The following is a 19,057-nucleotide window of genomic DNA, read 5'->3' on the forward strand; positions in this document are numbered from 1 at the left end:
TTCGCTCATTAACATACAGCTGTGATAGCCTCGGTCGCCCTCTGTGTGTCTGTTCTGCATGGACTACTAGGTCACTGCATCTAAAATTGTAGGGATGTTCAAGGCAATGTATTTTTAAGTGTAAGTGTTAGTTTAAAGAACCAGCAATATTTAGTGACATTGAACATCTTGGGTTACAATGCTCTTACAGGAAAGTAAAAATAGAGCTCCTCAGACTCCAGAGGAAAGACTTCTGTGAGTGGTTACTATTACACCTAGGAAATATCTTTTTAATTCAATAGATCATAGGAGAATACAGTTAAATATGAATGTAGTCTTTGTTGGACTGAGGCCTTGATCATTAAATACAGTTCAAATTAAAAGGTTCTTCACTTCAATGTCATATGAGTTTTACCAAGAATGCGTTGTGCACATGATATAGGCCTTCAAGACACAATTTGAAGTAACTTTTGCATGAGCATCTCTTTCTTTTGATAACAGTAAGTACACTGTCTTTTCAGTTTTCATTTTGTCAGAAAAGGAAACTGTACGAAAGCAATGATCTGTTTGTTTTTGAATAATACAGGTGCATGCTAGGTAGCCTCCAAAGACTACAGATTCACCACCCTCTGTGAAGGGACTGGCAGAACTCCTAGAAGCTTTGGCAAGGCTGGGACTTCACTCACAAAAGTGTGCAGCCCTGTAATCATTATTTTGGAAGCAATTCTTGCTCTTTTCAATAACTACCTCTATAAACCCCTTGTCAATCTCTCGGGCAGCAGTTGCAATTAAAAATTAAGCAGAAAATATGTCCTTGTATATGTAGACCCTGGAGCAGGAAAGCCTTTAGCTATTTTACCTGGCTATATGGCAAGATCTAAATCTCCAATAAATACAGCTAGATTTTACTTGGTACCCAGAACTCTTTTCAGCCTGGACAAGAATCTGCGTTTAATTTTGAAATGAGATGGACAACTACAAATCCCAGGGAGCACTGCCGTCAGCAGGTTTGTGTGAGCGGATTGGCATCCTGCAGGGACCAATGGCAGGCAGAGAAATCAAGAAAATTCATGTGTGTCAGCTCCCTGTATTAAAAAGCGCTGGAGAGAGCTGCGGACCTGTGGGGAAATTGCCTGTTTCCCTGGGCTACTTTTAAACCTGTTTGTAAGCTTTGTTTTAATATAGTATTTTACACCCCCTGTGCCTCAGCTTGAAAAAGCCCACTAGACTAGCCCAGATGGATGCAATTTTGAACTGCAGAGCGGATGACTTGGAAGATTACTACAACTTGCTAGGATGTGATGAACTATCTACGGTAAGAGCCTTCCGCGCCTTCCCTCCAGGTTAATAACGCTTTGAGTGTGCTTGTGTATCTGCGGGGAGGATTTGAAGTCCTTTATCTCCCAGGGTAGGACTATTTGAAATGCATTGCAAATCTTCCTTCTAGCCACTTTTATCTTTTATTAACTTCCTTTGCAAAGCTCAATTTTCTGATCTGTCTGCCTATGTTCAGATCCTAGAATAAAGCTCTAATGAAGAATGTCTTGTAAACCAGGATTGTATTACAGATATAAGTGAAATGAGGGTTTCTTCATTAGTTTAGTTCCACATATGATATGGTTATGAATCGTGAGCCAACTGCATAAATTTGACAACATGTGAATAACATTTTAGAATACCTTTACAGTTTTAAAAGATGAAAAAAGCTATGCATATGCAACTAATTGAAGGTTCGTAGCAGTAGGTGACAGATAATGCTATCAAGTTGCTCAAGTATTTATCTTATACTTTTTCATTTTTTAAAATTGTATTAATTGATGGGGAAGAAAACCATTTTTTTTCATTCATTTTAATAATGATTTCTAAATGATAATTTAAATTGCCTTCAAAAACTAGTTTTAATAATTTGTTTTGGTAGCAGGTACGTACGTTAGGGTGAGAACTATGTAAGCAATTGTTGAATGATTTGTAGGTAAGCAAGTCATTTTCTTTCTAAAGATGTCTATGCAACATTTTTTTTTGATAGTCAGAGTTAGGGGTGTGCTAATATTTTTTAATCTGTCTGCTCTGTTAACTGGAACTGGGTTCAGACTTTGGAGAGGGAGTTTTGATTGCTCTGCTGTAATTAATGATATATTCAGCGTGGATAAAAGCTATATTTTGCTCAGTAAATTTAATCAGATGCTTTCATTTGTCCTAGTGGTCAAATGCTGAGATAACACCTGTGTCTCTTTTATCACTGTGGGCAAATCAGTAAGCATCTTTGTTCTGTTGCAGACGGTAATTTTTCTCTTTCCTGAGAAAATTCTCTTTTCCTGAGATAACTTCCATGTTCCATCCCAGCAGAGGGCAGTATTAAAGTTCCTATCTAGGCTTGTTTCGCAGATAATATTTCTCATTTTCTAGCTAAAATTAATTCCTTATGGGTTTATTAATTAATGAATAGTTCGAACACATGAAATAATGATTTGTCAGATTGCTTCAAATTAAATTTAAAAGGTGAAATAACTGCTAATGAGTCCTGAAAAATAATCTGTCAAGTACTATCTATTGAGAGAAGCAGCAGATGTTACAACATTATTTTTGACTTCAGAGTATGAACTGAGATCCCAGTTTGACTGAGCACCATGATTGCCTTCTCTCAGGATAGTGCACATGACTACTTCTACCTTTAAAAAGAAATTTGAAGCATTACAGATATTTTACAATCACACTAATTTGTGTAATCAAAGCATTAACTTTGTAGTGGTACAGGCTTCTATGCATTCTTCTTTAGGCATATACAGAAGCAAATTTACTCTTACACGTGCTCAGCTGCAGTATTTTTGTGCAAGGTACTGAATATTCTGTTCTTGATCTGACCTGCTTAAATTGGAGCACAAATAATCTCAACTTCTTCAACAGCATTTCTCTATATTCAGGTAAATACCTGTGTTCATTCTTGGCTTCTTGAAGAACTGAGCTCATAGACAACTACTTCATCTTCAGACTTAAGAGGACAAGGAGAGATCCCTTTCCTACATCCTTCCAAGAAAAATGTTATTCATATCTAGTGGGTTTTGAATAACTTTCTTGGTAGAACATATCATTGAATATTTTATGTAAATTTAATGTATTTTGTATAAACCTCATATGAACTTTTCCTTTTTTTTTTAAATTTATTTAAACTAAAGACTTCCATGCTACCCTTCTGCTACTGCACATATTTGAAAGTTCCCCTTTATGTAAGTAAGTTTTAGTGACAGTAGCTAGCTATACAGTACCCAGTTTCAACAAGTTCTCTGTATAATATACCCATGTGTTTTTAAGGGTCTTATGACTGGAAATATACCACCTCACATATGTACCTCTGGAGGAAGCTACTAAGAAGAGTGAAAAGTATGGAATTCTTAAAATACCATTATAGACCACATTTTGCCCAGCATATGACCACATAATTTGGCCAGCTGGTTAAGAGACAAGTAATTTTATTTTGAAGAAAAAAGATCTTCTGACTTAATTTTGAAATACTTCATTCACATTTTATGTGGACATCAGGGTCTGATGGATGAGGAATTCATATGAACAGCTGTTCCAGCATGGAAAAAATAGTAGCTAGTTGATATCATAGGATAAATTGTTGTAATAGCTTGAGCTGTACAAGAGTGATTCAAAAAAGATTTGGCATATGAACTGTAGGATGAAACAAGATACTCTGAAAATCTGAAAATTTGAAAATCTAAGCCTATCCCCAACTCCAGGGGTTTCCTGTGTTTTCTTAGCTGTTAAATATGTCTCTGCTTCTCCACAGCTTATAATAACTTATGGCACTATAAACTGTGTGGGAGCTTGTGAATAATATAAACTAATACCTTTCAATATTCTAATATTGGTTACAAATTTATTCTATTCCAAGCCAACCTTTTGCCCAGAAAATAAACTTGACAGGAAGACTGTGAACTGCTCCTTGTCCAGCCTTGCGGTATCCAAGGTAGATAAGCCATGTGGCACTGGCTAAGTTTCCTTGCAGGGGATGTGGAGAAAGCCACCCAAACCCACAAACTGATCCTTAGCAATACAGAAGGCTTTTGCTTCCTGCAGTGAGACTTTGTGAAAAGATACAGTTGATTAAACAAGATGAAGAGCAACTGAAGTGATACGTTTTACTTTTGTGCTCAAAAGTGAGGAAAGGGTTTTGCACACATCAGCTTCACACATTTTTCTTAAAGCCAGCTCACTATAATGGGTGGCTGAGCTTCATAAAACCAAAAGCAAGGATAAGTGCATAGGCATTGAAATTAAATAAGCAGTGTTACTGACAGATGGTTGTTACCTGTTTTGTCTGTACTAAAAATGAATAGAAAAAATCAAGATCCTCTGTTGTTCCTCCCAACTCCTTTCAAAGAGCAAATCTGAAAATCTTCAATGTATGTATGTATTTACTCACTTTAAATCTTGACATTCTGTTTAGGTTGAACAAATTCTTGCAGAATTTAAGATTAAAGCCCTTGAATGTCATCCTGACAAACATCCTGAAAACCCCAAAGCAGGTAGGTCTTCCCTGTTTAAAAATAATCTGTTCTTTCATAAGATAGCTAAGGTGACTAAGACAATAAATTCAGCCTTAAAATTTTCTTAATTGTTCTCTTGCCCAATACATTTTAAGTGTCATGTGTATTGAGTGTATTCTTTAATTAGCAATATTAATATTCTAAATATTCTAAATATTCTTAATATTCTGTTGAAAACTTGCACACTCCTAGGTGGTAAGAGCAGAAAGTCACTTGTAGTGTTTTCATTTCTAGGAATATCATTTTTTTTTTCCTATGGTAGAACATCTTCTAATCTAGAAATTGTTTATGGAGTGTATCCCTTTTTAGACCTCTGAAGTTGGCCTGCTTCCATGCTCAGTGGCATTCAAATGCCACACTTGCGTCAACTAGTTAATTTGTTTCCATGAACAAGCCCATCAGGAGCATATTAAATGTAGTTTAGTTTCTTTTAATGTAATTTAATGACTGGAAATAAAGAGAACCTGGCACCACATGAGTAGCCATCTGTTTGCAGAACATCAGCTAACATCTGAGTTTATGAAAGCATGCATGCAGTTCTTCATATCCAAGCTGTGCCTGTGACATTTAAGCAGCACCTGAGTTATTTGAAGACAGTCTTACCCAGTTGTAACCAAAAGACAGCTCTCATCAATGCTCACCTCTCTCTGAATAGGTTATATTCTTATAATAAAGGCCGTTCTGATCATAACTATGGTCCCCACTAAAAAATGGTTGTAGAATAATTAAATATAATTCTTAAATATAATTCTTATTTTGCTTAACGCATGAAGTTTTTCCCTGGGATCCTTCCTATTACTTTAGCTATGAACTGAACAATACAGGCTACCCACTTCTGTGAGTTTGACTGCATCCACACCTTCCCCTGGGACGGCAGAGCTGTGAGTGTAGTGGATGTTACAGGTGACTCCCACTCCACTGCCTCAAGCAGAGCTCTCAGCCAGCTTGGCTTTCCCTCTTGAAGTGCCACCCAGGTCTAGTTTCAGTGAGTTCACACGGCAGGGTTAAAAGGCAGAATAGGTGGGATTTTTCACTCTGATACTCCCTGACAAGGAACCCCGTTAGATTTGGCGTTTGAAAGACAATCTACCACCTATTAACAATAGCCTCATCGCTAGTCTTTAATTCGTTGAAAATGGTAGCACAAGTACCAATGGAAACAATGAAATAGAGTTTGTCTGCAGCAAATTCTGGCTCTTATGGCAAGGAAACAGGAGACTGCTCCACTGCATGTTACCCCTGCAGCAGCTCCCTCTAAATTCACTGAAACTCAGTAACTCAACGTGGGAGGCCAAGTGCCAATGTTGGAGCAGCTTTGTCAAGAAGAAATATTTTATACTCTATTTAACATGATCATCTTGCCTTTACTTTAAATGCCTTTTTACAGTACTGGTGAAAGTTTATATTTTTGTTTTCATCTGTTTAACAAAGCTCAGTAAAGAGTAATTAAAATAACTTTTTATTTGTTGAAAACTAGTGACACTAGATAAAGGAAACCTCAGAGAACTGCCTCCCCAGCCTGTTGTCTGTTGTTTGATTTATGGTTATCAATTTTGATTAGTGTTTGGGCTTAGTGTATTTCAAAAGAAATCTAATTTGTGAAGTGGAATAAATGAATAATAATAGTCATAATAATAGATCACTGTAATGCAGGTGACTCATAGATAAAATCTAAATCTTTATAACCCTTCTACAAACAGTAACATGCAGCTGCATCCTTAGTAACTATTTAATGAAAAATTATCCTGTAGGGAAAAGTAAGTGCTCTCGTTCATGCAGGCTCGTATCCAAGATAATATTTTAGCATATGTGGAAAAAATATCCAATGAAACGCACAAGTTAGTTAATTTGCACTATATTTAGGTTCCTCTACATGCTTGTCAGTTTTGCTTGTCAATTTAGCTTGCATTGCTGGCAGCTCCCCTTTCACATCTGAATTAATTTATTTGAAAACAAGTGTTGGTTTTAGCATCTTTTTGGTTTGTGTTCTAGTGGAGAATTTCCAGAAGCTGCAGCAAGCTAAGGAGATTCTCATTAATGAAGAGAGTCGAGCACACTATGATTACTGGCGGAGAAGCAAAATTACCATCCCGTTCCAGCAGTGGGAAGCCCTGAGCAACTCTGTGAAAACGGTTGGTGGTGTCTAAGTTGGGGCATTCAGGAGAGGGGAGGTAGGGTTGGCCCAGCAGAAATGTTCCACTGAGTGAGAGGGTGAGTTGCAACACTTCTCCAGATGCAGGTTTTCAGGATGGGATAGTGCAGAGTAATTTCTAAGTAAACTCAGGTAATATTGGAGGGCTACAGAAGCCTGTTTGTAGAAGGGTTTTAGGCTATTAGTTTTACAGCAAATTTATTACAGTAATTTAAAAGCTGTTTTCAAATGTTTCATCACTTTTTGCCTTTTTTTGCAGGGACCGTTTATTTGTTTTCAAAGTTAAATTAGAACTAGGATCCTTGAACAATATTCTAAATTCCTGAAATGCTGTATTGTCAGTCAGACTCTCTGGAGTAGTACTCCAGCTGTGTTCTAAGACAACTAACAGCACAAATGTCTGAGAAGCACCAATGACCCTACTAGTCAACCAGAAATGCAGGTTACCTAAAAATGGTGGGACCAATTTTTTCTATCACAGGAAACACCACTATTTAAATACCATTATTTCTTTGTAGTAAGGAAGTACTGTTGATTTGCACAGTGGCTTAGAGACACATGTTTTGAGGATTGATTTACTTCCTAATTTTGCTAGTGTGATAATTTGGTGGTGTGTTCCTAGTAGGTCCCAATTCCATGATGTTTGATTATTTTCTCCCTTGTTAGAGTGCATGGTAGTTAAAAATCTACATGGTCAGATACTAAGACAAGTGAACAAATATGTTTTTCATCCCAATTCTGCTTGCCTCAATTCTGCTTAGGAGTGACGTCTGAGAGCATCTTCAGCTGAAGCATCATGCCTGAGTTTAAATGTTTGCTGGAAGTATCCCACCAAGCATAGTTTAGTTCCAAACAGAAATCATTCTGCAGACTTTAGTAGAAAAGCTTTCAAAATACTCCTGTTTTCAAAGAGCGTCTTGAAGTCAAAGAGACCTTTGAAAAACGAAAGAGAAGTCACTTCAGTCCTCTTAAAAAAGTGTCTGAAGTCATGATGGAAGAAACTGGACAAAAGACCCTTATAACTATTTGATGTACTCCTACATGTTGTTCTTCATGTCTGCCTCACATAAACTATCCTCTTAAATGCTCTTTGCAATATGTTACCATGCTTTCCTTATCCTATTGACTTGCAAGCTTCTCTAGTATGTACTTTTTTAACCATTTATTACCGTAATATAGGAAAGAAAACTTCTTCTGAAAATCTTTTAAAGCATGGGAATTGGTTCTTTGTTTTTTATTTTTGCATTTCTTTAGTCAATGCACTGGGCTGTCCAAAATAAGAAAGACCAAATGCTGGAAGCTCCTGACTTGAATAATAGCAACAACATAACTAATGAGATTTGGACCCAGCAATCTGAAAATGATGAAAATGGATTGTCAGATGGGAACAGGGAGCAAAAAGTTGTCGCAATTCCTGATGAGAAACCACAGTCTTCAAAGAATCCAGACTCCCCAAGTAAGTAAAACCAGCAGTTGCAGAAGATTGCAGTATCCAGACTCTGGCCTGAAACTGAGGCTTTTAGTCACGAGAAATTCTTCTCTGAAGCAACACATTTAATTGGTAGCTTTTGAAATGTGGTTTTGGGCTGGGGTTTTGTTTTAGTTTTTGGATTGTTGTTATTTATTTATTTTTGAAGCTTTCAGACTTTTCTCCCTCCCTACCCCTTGTTTGCCTGCCTGTTTGCTAGTAAAAACAAAAAAGGAAGAAGAGGAGAAAATAGTTCTTAAACTGAAATGGAAAACTCAGTTTTCCTGTTAGACTGAAGTGGGTAAAAATCATCAACTATTTTCAGTGATTTTTTTACAAAATAACTTTAAAGCACATTACATAAAACACATAGTTATTATATACATATATTTTTTAAGTCCAGTATTTAATACTTATGCGCAGTTTGCATCTGATGAGCTCATGAGGACTAAAAATTGAGGCTTGAAGGCTTCTTTTGTTTATTTGTTATATATGTATATATGTGAACAACAACAGTGCATGCACCTGAATAAATGTGTGTTTCAAAAGCTGTCATCTGGCTAGTTAGTATTTCCTGTCTATTTTAGGTTAGTATATCTGAATTGAAGTTAGGACACTCTCTTTTCTGCTTCATCCTGTAGGAGTTTCATAATCTTATGTTTATATTGTCAAAGAACTATTATTAAACCAAGTCCTATTATTTCTTCTCAGCTTGATCAAACAGGGAATTAAACTAAACTGGGAGGGAACAAAACCTAGTTTAAACCCAAGTGTTTGTGGAATGCAGAAGATAGATAAAAAGTTCTACAAACAAATGTTGGTGAAACATAACTAAAAATAATATTTAAAAATTGTGCCTTATAACATTAAAGTATTTTGTATTTCAGGTGATTAAATCAACATTGTCACCTTTTGTAAAGGAATCAAATTTCAAAGTATAGAAGATGTCACCTTAATTCTTGTGGTAGCTGGCTTGCTTTGCAGGCATCTTCTGTCTTGCAATTTTTTTAAAGTTTTAATTTATTTTTCATAGATTTGAATGTGAAAATTATCAAACACATTAAATGATTCCTTAATTTACCCAGTGAATGCAAATTACTGTTAATAAATGTGAATATTAGAATACATTTATTTGTCAGAGCCAGTATGCATATCTATGTTCATACTTGCTGTTAGGATGTTAATGAATTTTTGTTTGTTTTTGCCAAGGAAAATTTATTATATTGGATCCTCCTTTTAAATGGAGATATTTTTAGTTTCTGTCTGCTGGTCGGTAAGAATTACAGACTACAACTCCACATAGCTATTTCAACCTGAATAAAAGACTTTAACAATAAGTCTGGTAGTAGGTTTCAGCTTCTTGAAGTGTTTGCTTGAGTTCTTGTTCAAATGGTGTCAAGAATGCAGAGGTTGACCCTGCTAGTCAAGAGCACTGGAAATGACCAAATTTTGACTTGCTTTTTTGGGAAAATTATCAATTACTTTTTTCAACAACTCAGTTTTATACAAGTTTATAATAATTTACTTGCCGCCTTCTTTTTTTTCTCAGGGTTTTCAGAGGCAAATTACTGGCACTTACGTTTCCGCTGGTCCGGGGATGCCCCATCAGAGCTTCTGAGGAAATTCAGAAACTATGAGATCTAAAATGCAAAATACGCAGGAGCGTGAGATCATCTGTTCAACAGTTCAGTATTTTTTGCAGCAGCTTTAAGTTATTTGTATACTAAAGTATTCATTCACTGTGATGTGAACAGTTTGAATAGATGTCTTAATACTTATCTGTTAACACACGTTCTATGAGCATTACAGATGGAGGTTTTGTTTAATAAGCAAGCTTTAATAAGCAAAGCCCTTTTCAGTATTAACATAAAGTAATTTTGTGTAGTTATCTAATATCTTATATATTGTTTCTTGTATTATTAAATGTTACGTAGTAAGTAGTATTTTTCTCTATACTGTGAGGTAAAAATATACTCTCAGTAGAACCAAAAGTCAATGCTAGACTCCAGGATATTATGCTATTAAGTGATGATCTTCCAAAAGCTGTATGACAAAGAACTTCAAACAAAACTGTGCTTATTTCTAAACTATGTACTTTGGTTATCTTCTTTTATTGCATTGTACTTACTATAGTGATTTGTAATGCATGCATGCACAGTACTATAACAATACTATAACTTGTTGGACAATTACTTACAATATAAATGCAGTAAGAACCTTCTTATTATCCAGAAGGTCACTATGCTGGATCAAGCACTCTTAAAAATCACCTGCATTCTTAATAAGTAAGTTTTTCTGCACCAAGTATTCATTTTGGAAGGCAGTTCCAGAACCTCACTTCAAATAGAGACTTTCTTGTTACGATTTACTGGTGGACATCTGATACCCCTTGTATGTATGCCAGCATTGTCCTGGCTTAGTAGTAACTGCCCTCCCTGCTGTGGCCTCATATATAGGGCCATATCAGGGTTTGTATGCTAAGTAATGAAAAATCAGGCCAGTCAGCATTAATATGTTTAAAATCTTACAGGTCCAGTTTTTGATATTTTGAACAAACTTTTAAAATTCTATGTTGTACTTGTTCGTTTTGCATTTGCTTCCTTTTTTGTAACCCTGGCTAATATGTCAGTACATTGTACTTTTGTGTACACAAGTAATTCCATCAGTAATTCTAATGAATAAAGCTACATAGATACAGAAACGGTTGATTTCATTTTTTGTAGTGAAATCCTCTACTCACTGCAGAGCTCTCTCTTGAATTTCTTGTCACCCGTCCCATCAGTGGGGAAATGCTTAAGGGAAGTCTGGTTATAAATCCTGGGTATCTCCATGGAAAGTTTTACCTAAAAAATTGCAGTTTTCTCCCAACATGGAAACAATATTAAATCTGTCTGCTCCTGGAGTGACACATTTGGCCTTGCTGTGCAGTGGTATGATGTGCTGACTGACTTACCATGCTTCTCCTGTTTGGTGTTTATTACTACAAACTGTAACACAAGTACCTACCAATGCAACCCAGAGAATCATAGAATCGTGGAACACTTTGGGTTGGAAAGGACCTTGAAGACCATCCAGTTCCAACCCCTGCCCTGGGCAGGGCCCCCTCCCACCAGCCCAGGCTGCCGAAAGCCTCATCCAGCCTGGCCTTGAACACCCCCAGGGATGGGGCAGCCACAGGTTCTCTGGGCAGCCTGTGCCAGTGCCTCAACACCCTCTGAAGAATTTCTTCCTAATGTCTAATCTAAATCTACCCTTTTAAAGTTTAAAACCATTCCCCCTTGTCCTATCGCTACACTCCCTGACAAAGTCCCTTCCTCCCTTTCCTGTAGCCCCCTTTAGGTACTGGAAGGCTTCTGTAAGGTCTCCCTGAAGCCTTCTTGTCTCCCATCTGAACAACCCCAACTCCCTCAGCTGTTCTTCATAGCAGAGGTGCTCCATCCCTCTCATCATCCTCATGGCCCTCCTCTGGATGTGCTCCAACAGGTCCACATCCTTCTGTTGATGGGGACCTCAGAGCTGAACACAGCACTCAGGTAGAGTCTCACAAGAGCAGAGTAGAAAGGGAGACCTTCCTCTCCGTGCTGTCTACACCTCTTTCGATACAGCCCAGGACACAGCTTTCTGGGCTGCAAGTGCATTTTGACAGCTCATGTCAAGCTTCTCATCCACCAACACCCTCAGGTCCTTCTCCTCAGGGCTGCTCTCAGTCCATTCTCTGCTCAGCTTGTATTTGTGCTTGGACTTGCCCCTACCCAGGTGCAGGACCTTGCTCTTGGCCTTGTTGAATGTCAGGAGGTTCAGGTGGGCCCACCTCTCAGGCTTGTCCAGGTCCCTCTGGATGGCATCCCTTCCATCCAGCGTGTCAACTGTATCACACAGCTTGGTGTTGTCAGCAAACTTCCTGAGGGAGCACTCAATCCCACTGTCCACATCACTGACAAAGATGTTAAACAGCAGTGGTCCCAATAATGACCACTGAGGAACACCACTCGTTACTGATCTCCACCTGGCCATTACGCCATTGACCACAACTCTTTGAGTGTGACCATCCCACCAATTCCTTTCCCACCAAGTGGTCCATCCATCAAATCCATGTCTCTCCAATTTAGAGACAAGGTTGTCATAGGGGACAGTGTCAAATGCTTTGCACAAATCCAGGTAGATGATGTCAGTTGCTCTTCCCCTACCCATCAATGCTGTAACCCCACTGTAGAAGGCCACCAGATTTGCCAGGCAAATGTGTACATCTTATTAGCTTAATCAGTATCATTATTCTGGTGCCAGTTTTCTTTACAGGGGCAATACCAGTGTTGTGTTTGCTGATACTGGTTATGTTTGCACCGATCTATTTATAAAAGCTGAGAGTAATGCTGGTCTGTTGTTAAAGCTACATTGACCCTACCTTTGACGGCATCAGGCGTGACAGCTATTTTTACAACACATAAACTTGCTTATCCAAAATCTTTTGAATCTTTCTAGATGCTTTTCCCTTGTATATTTTGCACCTGAAAACATTAAAGGCACAAAAGTAATAATCCTCTGTAATTTCTGCTAAATGTAATTACGTATTTTCTTTTAGTGCACATGCTGCTTTCCTCTATAGAGAGGTACCTACCTGCTCAAGACTTCCAGTCCACTTTATCAGAGAGGGACTGTAAATAATGTTGAGTACTGGGAATGGAGAAAACACTAGTCCATATGAGGGATACATAGTAACAGGGTACAATTTTTCTCTCTTTTACAAAAAGATGGAAATGCAACCAGATGGATTACCTCGGATCAGATGACATCTGAGTCTTCCCTCCCCATTTCACTAGTTCCTAAAGGTAAAAGGGGGTACTTTGATGGATGATTTAGCACTTAACCAGGTGGTTAACTTGACAAGTGAGTATACACTAGGGCTTTGAACAGACCTTGATGTCTCACATGATTAAAACTGGGCTGTTTTGGCAAAGCACCTTTGGATATTTGTTGCAGATGTTTGGAAGGCTCTTAGCTCCTCAAAAAGCAATAGCAAAACTTGCATTTTGCAACATACCTGCTAGAGATCAATAATTTTATTCATATTTGCCCTAGTGAAGGAGTACGTTGCCCTAGTAGACTGATACAGACATTTCTTATACTTGCATAGACATTTTAACTTGAAAGGCCCAATTTTCTGTGTTTCCCAACTAGGGGGTGATTTAACCTTTCCTAGCAGAGCAAACCTAGCAGCACTGGAAAGCAGCAGGAAGCTGTGCAGCCTCTTTTGCTCCGGGGACAGTACTGGTGGGACCTGACCTGCTCACCAACAAGAACAGTTAACTGGAATAAGCGGGCATCTCACTTCTCCCTCACCTTAATATGGAAAACAATAAACACCTGACAAATCTCTGTGTTAGGTGATTTAGGACCTTACCCACCCCTCCCCAAGCAGAAGATGTTTTTTCAGCTTGTTTGTTTTTAATATACATATATATATATATATAGTGGTTTTAGAAGTCTTGTTGCCAGTAGCATCAAAAGACCAGTAACCATCCCATATGACATTACTAATAATAATGTGGGGCCTTGGCCTCCGCACTTAACATACTTGACATGCTTAAATATAAATTGCCACAGGTACTGTGAGCTGGGTCTCTCAGGCTTTAAAAAGATGTGATTATGATAGCCAGATATATGTGGCTTTCTAGTAGCCAAAGAAAAAAATTCATCTTCTTCTGCAAAATGGAGACAGCTGCAAATGAACAGCAATTACAGGTAGTGCATTAGGATTAGTCTGTGAACTGCAAGCTGGGAAGAGGGCAGACACCTGCAAAAGCTTCAGGGGAGGGGGATAATGTCCTATTTTCCTCTTCAGCACTCCCTATGAGTTGTTTAAGTAGATAATAAAGGGTTCTGAATCTGGTGGGTATCTGAGGGGTCTGACTTGGTGTGTCTTGTATTATATAAAATTAATATATCCTTAATTCCTGCTGTGATTCCTGGTTTTGTGCAAATGGTGAATATATAAGACTGAGAATGTTCTTCACAAGCTTCTTCTTTTTACCAGTTGTTTTGCTAACATTTCTCAAGTGGCAATGTAGGAATTAAAATGTTGATGATGAATACAAATAGTATAGGACTTAAAACCTCAGGCTGAGTAATGCTGAATGATAGGTAAGGTCATTTCCTGAATGCTTGTTTTATTCTTCAGGAGAGACAGGAAAAAAAAGCCAGTTTATATGCTCTATAATAGAAGTAAATATCCTGATGATTAAAACAGATACTGACTAGCTTTAATTTCCTGAGCACGAATATTGCTATCTTACACTTTCATATCCTGAAATGAGACAAGACTGCTGGGAAGGTAAGCAGCAAAGCTGTTATAAAGCTGGTGAAATTACACAGCAAAAGATAAAGTAACTCAGTAAGTTGTCAGCCTCTGTCCATGTCAGATGGGGTGATACTCATCAGTTAGTTTATGCTGGGTATTTTTATTGCAGCTCAGTGTGTGTGCTTGTGCTGCGGTTATGAGAGTCAGCAAGCCTCCCCCATTGACGTAGGTGCTGCATGTTTGGTCTTCCACCTTTATTATATTAGTTTGTTCTTCCTTCCATGTTAATGAAGATGAGACTCTTCAGGCGCTCTGTTTGTCCCAGCTTTGAAAGGCTTGCGTCTGAATGATTACAGTGCTGCACAATATAGAGAATGGGAAGCTTTACAAGTCTTAGGTCTCTGCTGTGTATCAGAACCTGTCACAGGCAATGGATGTTGCAGAAAGGTAATTTATATTCCCCTCTCTATAGCATCTTCACTGTGGTTTGTTCCGGCTCCTTTCTCTTGGTGGGGCAGCGAAGGAGAAGGGCTACTTCTAAAATATGAGATTCACTGCCAATGTCCAGATTTCCAGTCTGGATGTACAATGTAGTTCTGTTTTGGACAAAAAGATTTGCTTGCCTCTTTTTCAAACTGCTTCTGTGAAGACATTAAATGACCGTAAGACAAGTGACTTACTACAGCTCTTTTAAGGAGATGGAGTTTGACTTGGGTGTCAGTCCTTACAGAGACTAGATTTACCCATCAGGACTGTTAGAGCTGGTTCTTTAGTAGCAGTTAATTTCCATGGTGCCCCCAGGTTTCTGCTGGGTATAGGATTGCCAGGTCTTTCCCTTTCTGATCCAACAACACTGTGTGTATGGTACCTGTGGGAAGTGGGGCAGGAGCATTAGCAGAAAGATTCAGAGGCATAACAGACTGTTCCAGCTGCTTGCACCTTGGTGCCTTTGGTATTTTTCTGCTCCTGGTAGTCCTCACTTCCAAAGTGTGAGAAACATTCTGTAGCCAATAACTTAGGCTCAGGCAAGGATCTCAGTGAAGTAGTAATTTATTCGCGATTGCAATGGCAGGCGTCCCACAAGCAGGAGCGCACCTACTGGTTCCAAAACACAGTTTAAATACTTTTTGATGACAGGACCCTCCCCTGTTTCCCCACTGAGTGGGTAATCCAGGTTCACAATCTATCTGATGCTTCACAGACAATGCATGGCCTTCAGTTGCCGGCCTGTTAAATTTCAAATTTCTTTTGACTTTTTTCTACTGTTTGAAGTGGTAATGTTTCTTCACTTATCTGACTTGACTTAACACCGTGATTTTCACCTAATTGTTCTAAGGAGTCTGGTTGTCTGCATTTTACAAGGTCGCCTGCTAAGTTTTCTTATCACTGCAAGCATATCTCAATACCACATTCCTTACCTTTAAACAATGTAACTCTGCAAAAACAACATTTTTATTCCCACAAAAGGACCTGAGTCCTCCCCAGGACTCCCATGTCCATCCTTGACCTGCCACTGCCAAAGGACAAAGCTCATTGTTTCAGTATGGATAGATGATGATAAAAAGGAGCCTGGATATCTTAAGCATGCCTCTGCTAGATGTACCATGAGCCAGATTTGGGGCAGAAAATTGCACAGATATGTGGAGCAGTATCATGCTGAGCCCACATGTACCACTTGGGGCCTGGACTCTAGAAACAGATTCATTACTGCCCTGCTTTTTCTCATTCTTATAGCTGAGGTTTAAAAAGGGAAGCAAACCAGAACAGTAGCACTTTTAGCTCTCTGCTACAAAATGTAAATCAAAAGTGACAGGAGTCTAGGAGAGAGACCTAGTGGACTAGGACTGTAGTGCTGCCGATGTGCATATAGCTTTAGCAGACTGTTCGGCAGTCCTTACTTTCTTGTGTAATTACAGACAAACAACAACAACACAAAAAGGCAAAAACCCACAACCAAACAAAAAAAACAACCCCTTACAAAAAATAACTGCAATTAAAACCATGTGGTTTCCCCCCATAGTGCCTTGACGGGAACATTTTTATAAATCTTGCTGTAGGGGGAGGGTGGGAAATAACTTGGGTGTTTGCTGCTGCTTTTTTGTTTCAACCGCAACTTTAGGGAAAATCACTTTCAAGTAGGAAAGTTTCATCAAATGTAAATACTTTGTTAGACAAGTAGATTTGTGCTGCTATTCTGACAGACTTCTTACGCTTCAATGCAGAATTTAAAATAACCCTATCATTTGGTGTTGGTCATTTGACATTTCCTTCACTAGCAAGGTTCCAGTGGAAGGACGTCTTGAAGATGAGATCGTCTTAATAACTATTTATTGGGTGGTGCTTTGTCTTTGGATCTATTAAAGTGACAAAACATGTCTTTTTGAAACAAAACACTTAAAGTGGTCAGTAAAAAACTGGGAACAATTTCAGTGCTTTAGTAAAAAAGATGGACTTACTTAATGCAAAACCTGCCTGCTGTGTTTTGCATTTTGACTCTTTTAAAACTTTTTATTAATTTGGAATGCTACCCAAAACTGCATTTGCAAAACAGAGCTTTTCTCATCTGTTCCAGATTAGCCACCACTAATTATTCCCACCATTATTCCATCCAGATTATTCCCACCATTAGGTGGGTGGGATCTTCAAGTTACAAAACAAGAACAAAAGAGTGTTTACATTCTTGATGGATTAAACAAAATCAAGTCCTCCACACAGAAAAGAAGTTACGTTTTGGATTTCTTCTTCAATTGATATTTGAAACTTACACACTCTTTGAAAACTGCAGAAGCATGTGAGCAGAAAGCTGTAAATCCTTAATGGAGATCTAGGAGTAATCAGCTCAGCTTCATTCATGAAAAGGAAAGTGTGGTGGAGGAAGTGCAGTCAATATAGCGTAGTCTGCTGCCAGCAAGAGTTTATGTATTTTGCATCAGCTGTAGGACATGGGGGAGGAGAATATTCCTCTGGGCAGATCAGCACAGGGTGTAACGTACAGGACTAATCCTGAGCTTTGTACTTGGGCAGTGTTTATTTTGTCCATAGAGGACCAGGGTGGTGAGCTGCAGGGAGAGCACTCACCCCAGTGAACCCTTCTCTCATCTCCATCAAGTGTTGTTTTTCACACGTACTTTAGATGAAATGCTGAACACTTGCCCTTGGTCCTGCTGCTGCTTCGGTACTACTTTTTTGACAAAATCAGAGGAGCAGTGTGGAACTACTACCTACTGAACTGCAAGAGAATAAATACTAGAGAACGCCCCTACTTGCTGCAGATTCGCGTTCAGCCCCGTAAGAAGACAAAAGGAGCAAAAGCGGCACGGCCTGTAGTGCAAAAAGTAGCCCCCACCGGGCCGCAGCGAGCAGGGTTCGAACCTGCGCGGGGAGACCCCATTGGATTTCAAGTCCAACGCCTTAACCACTCGGCCATCGCTGCTGCTCATAGCTATACGCCCCTACACAGCTCCTTACGCACCGTCCCCGCACGGCCCTCCCCGCCCCCTGCGCTACTGGCAGCCAATGGGAGCCGCCGCTGCTCTTCGTCCCGCCTCCGTCGCGGCCGGCGGGGCCAACCGGGAAGGGGCGGGCGGGGCTGATGGGGCGAAGCCGCGGCCGGCAGGGGGCGCCCGCAGTGCTCCGAGCCTCCAGTGAGGCCGCGAGGCGCGCCCCGGTGCCTGGTCGGCCCTGGCACCCTGCGCTGCCCGGGGCGCTTGAGGGAGGCTTAAGAAGAGCTGAACGCAGGCTCGGCGAGCTAGTTTTAGGGCTTCTCTTCAGCCTGAGCTGGGGAAAGGAGAGAGGGGCGTTAGGAAGCACAGGTGGGGCTGTAATGTCACATAAAGCACTCGTCTTGTTTTACTTCTGCAACGCTTACTCAATTCTCTTTATCGTTTTAAGTTAATGTGGCTAAAAATCTGTAGTGCTTGTCTTACGCACCCGGTGTTAGCAATGAGTTCGGTTAGGTTTGGGCCACTGTCAGGTACCAGGGTGCTGCTCAGTCCCATCGTGACAGCCAGCGGAGAGGTGGGCACTGGCTCCCACGGGAAACTGGAACAGGTGGTCATGGGGCTTCGGCAGAAACGGGTGGTTCTGCAGCTGGGTGCAGGCCTGTAGTGCTAACAGACCTCTGACCGCCCCCGAAAGCAGGCGGTAGAAGGCTGGTCTGGTACAGAAATGTAGTACTACGTTTTAGGGGTTGTTTGTTTTCCTGCATGTAACTGTAGAAGGCTCAATGCCACTGGTACTATCTGCGTATTTCTTCATTCTCTCCCACATGTCTCTTTGTGTTGTTGTGGATCTAGTTAAAAAGAAGATCCCAAGCTTCATTCTGAATTTCTGCTTGTGCCGTTTAATGCTCTAGATGATGAGGAATATTTTAAAAACACAAACATATAAAACGGTTCTATTATCCTGCTTTGTATCCCCCTATCTGACTCATTAGTTCAGCATCATAATATTCTTTGTTTAAATTGCTAGTTGTTTAATGTGATGTTTTCCTGACGTCCCTGTAGTTTTGTATGTTAGGGTAAGGCCCCCACAGGCTGCATTACGCCTGATAAGATACTGTCTTTGTAAGCCCATAACTTGTACCTGGTTACATAGACATGAAGGTGCAAAAC

General features: G+C 39.6%; 1 protein-coding gene and 1 non-coding gene across 2 annotated transcripts; one reads left to right on the forward strand and one right to left on the reverse strand.

Moving 5' to 3' along the window:
• The first annotated feature begins 984 nt into the window (after positions 1-984).
• On the forward strand, positions 985-10,850 carry DNAJC12 (DnaJ heat shock protein family (Hsp40) member C12). Its single transcript, XM_035539728.1, has 5 exons — positions 985-1,294; positions 4,430-4,508; positions 6,522-6,661; positions 7,936-8,137; positions 9,699-10,850. The coding sequence occupies exons 1-5, from the start codon at positions 1,217-1,219 to the stop codon at positions 9,791-9,793; spliced, it is 594 nt and encodes a 197-aa protein (XP_035395621.1). The 5' UTR covers positions 985-1,216; the 3' UTR covers positions 9,794-10,850.
• A 6,945-nt stretch (positions 10,851-17,795) lies between these two features.
• TRNAS-UGA (transfer RNA serine (anticodon UGA)) lies at positions 17,796-17,877 on the reverse strand. Its single transcript has one exon. It is a non-coding gene; the product is annotated as a tRNA-Ser (tRNA).
• Between the last annotated feature and the right edge of the window lie 1,180 nt (positions 17,878-19,057).

The sequence above is a fragment of the Cygnus atratus genome, chromosome 7 (assembly GCF_013377495.2).
Source record: "Cygnus atratus isolate AKBS03 ecotype Queensland, Australia chromosome 7, CAtr_DNAZoo_HiC_assembly, whole genome shotgun sequence".
NCBI classification, from domain to species: domain Eukaryota; kingdom Metazoa; phylum Chordata; class Aves; order Anseriformes; family Anatidae; genus Cygnus; species Cygnus atratus.

Excerpts from the sequence above, each read along its gene's own strand:
- DNAJC12 (XM_035539728.1), top strand. The coding sequence starts at position 1,217 with ATGGATGCAATTTTGAACTGCAGAGCGGATGACTTGGAAGATTACTAC. Across the intron at positions 1,295-4,429 it reads GATGTGATGAACTATCTACG|GTTGAACAAATTCTTGCAGA; the intron begins GTAAGAGCCTTC and ends CATTCTGTTTAG. Across the intron at positions 8,138-9,698 it reads AAAGAATCCAGACTCCCCAA|GGTTTTCAGAGGCAAATTAC; the intron begins GTAAGTAAAACC and ends TTTTTTTCTCAG.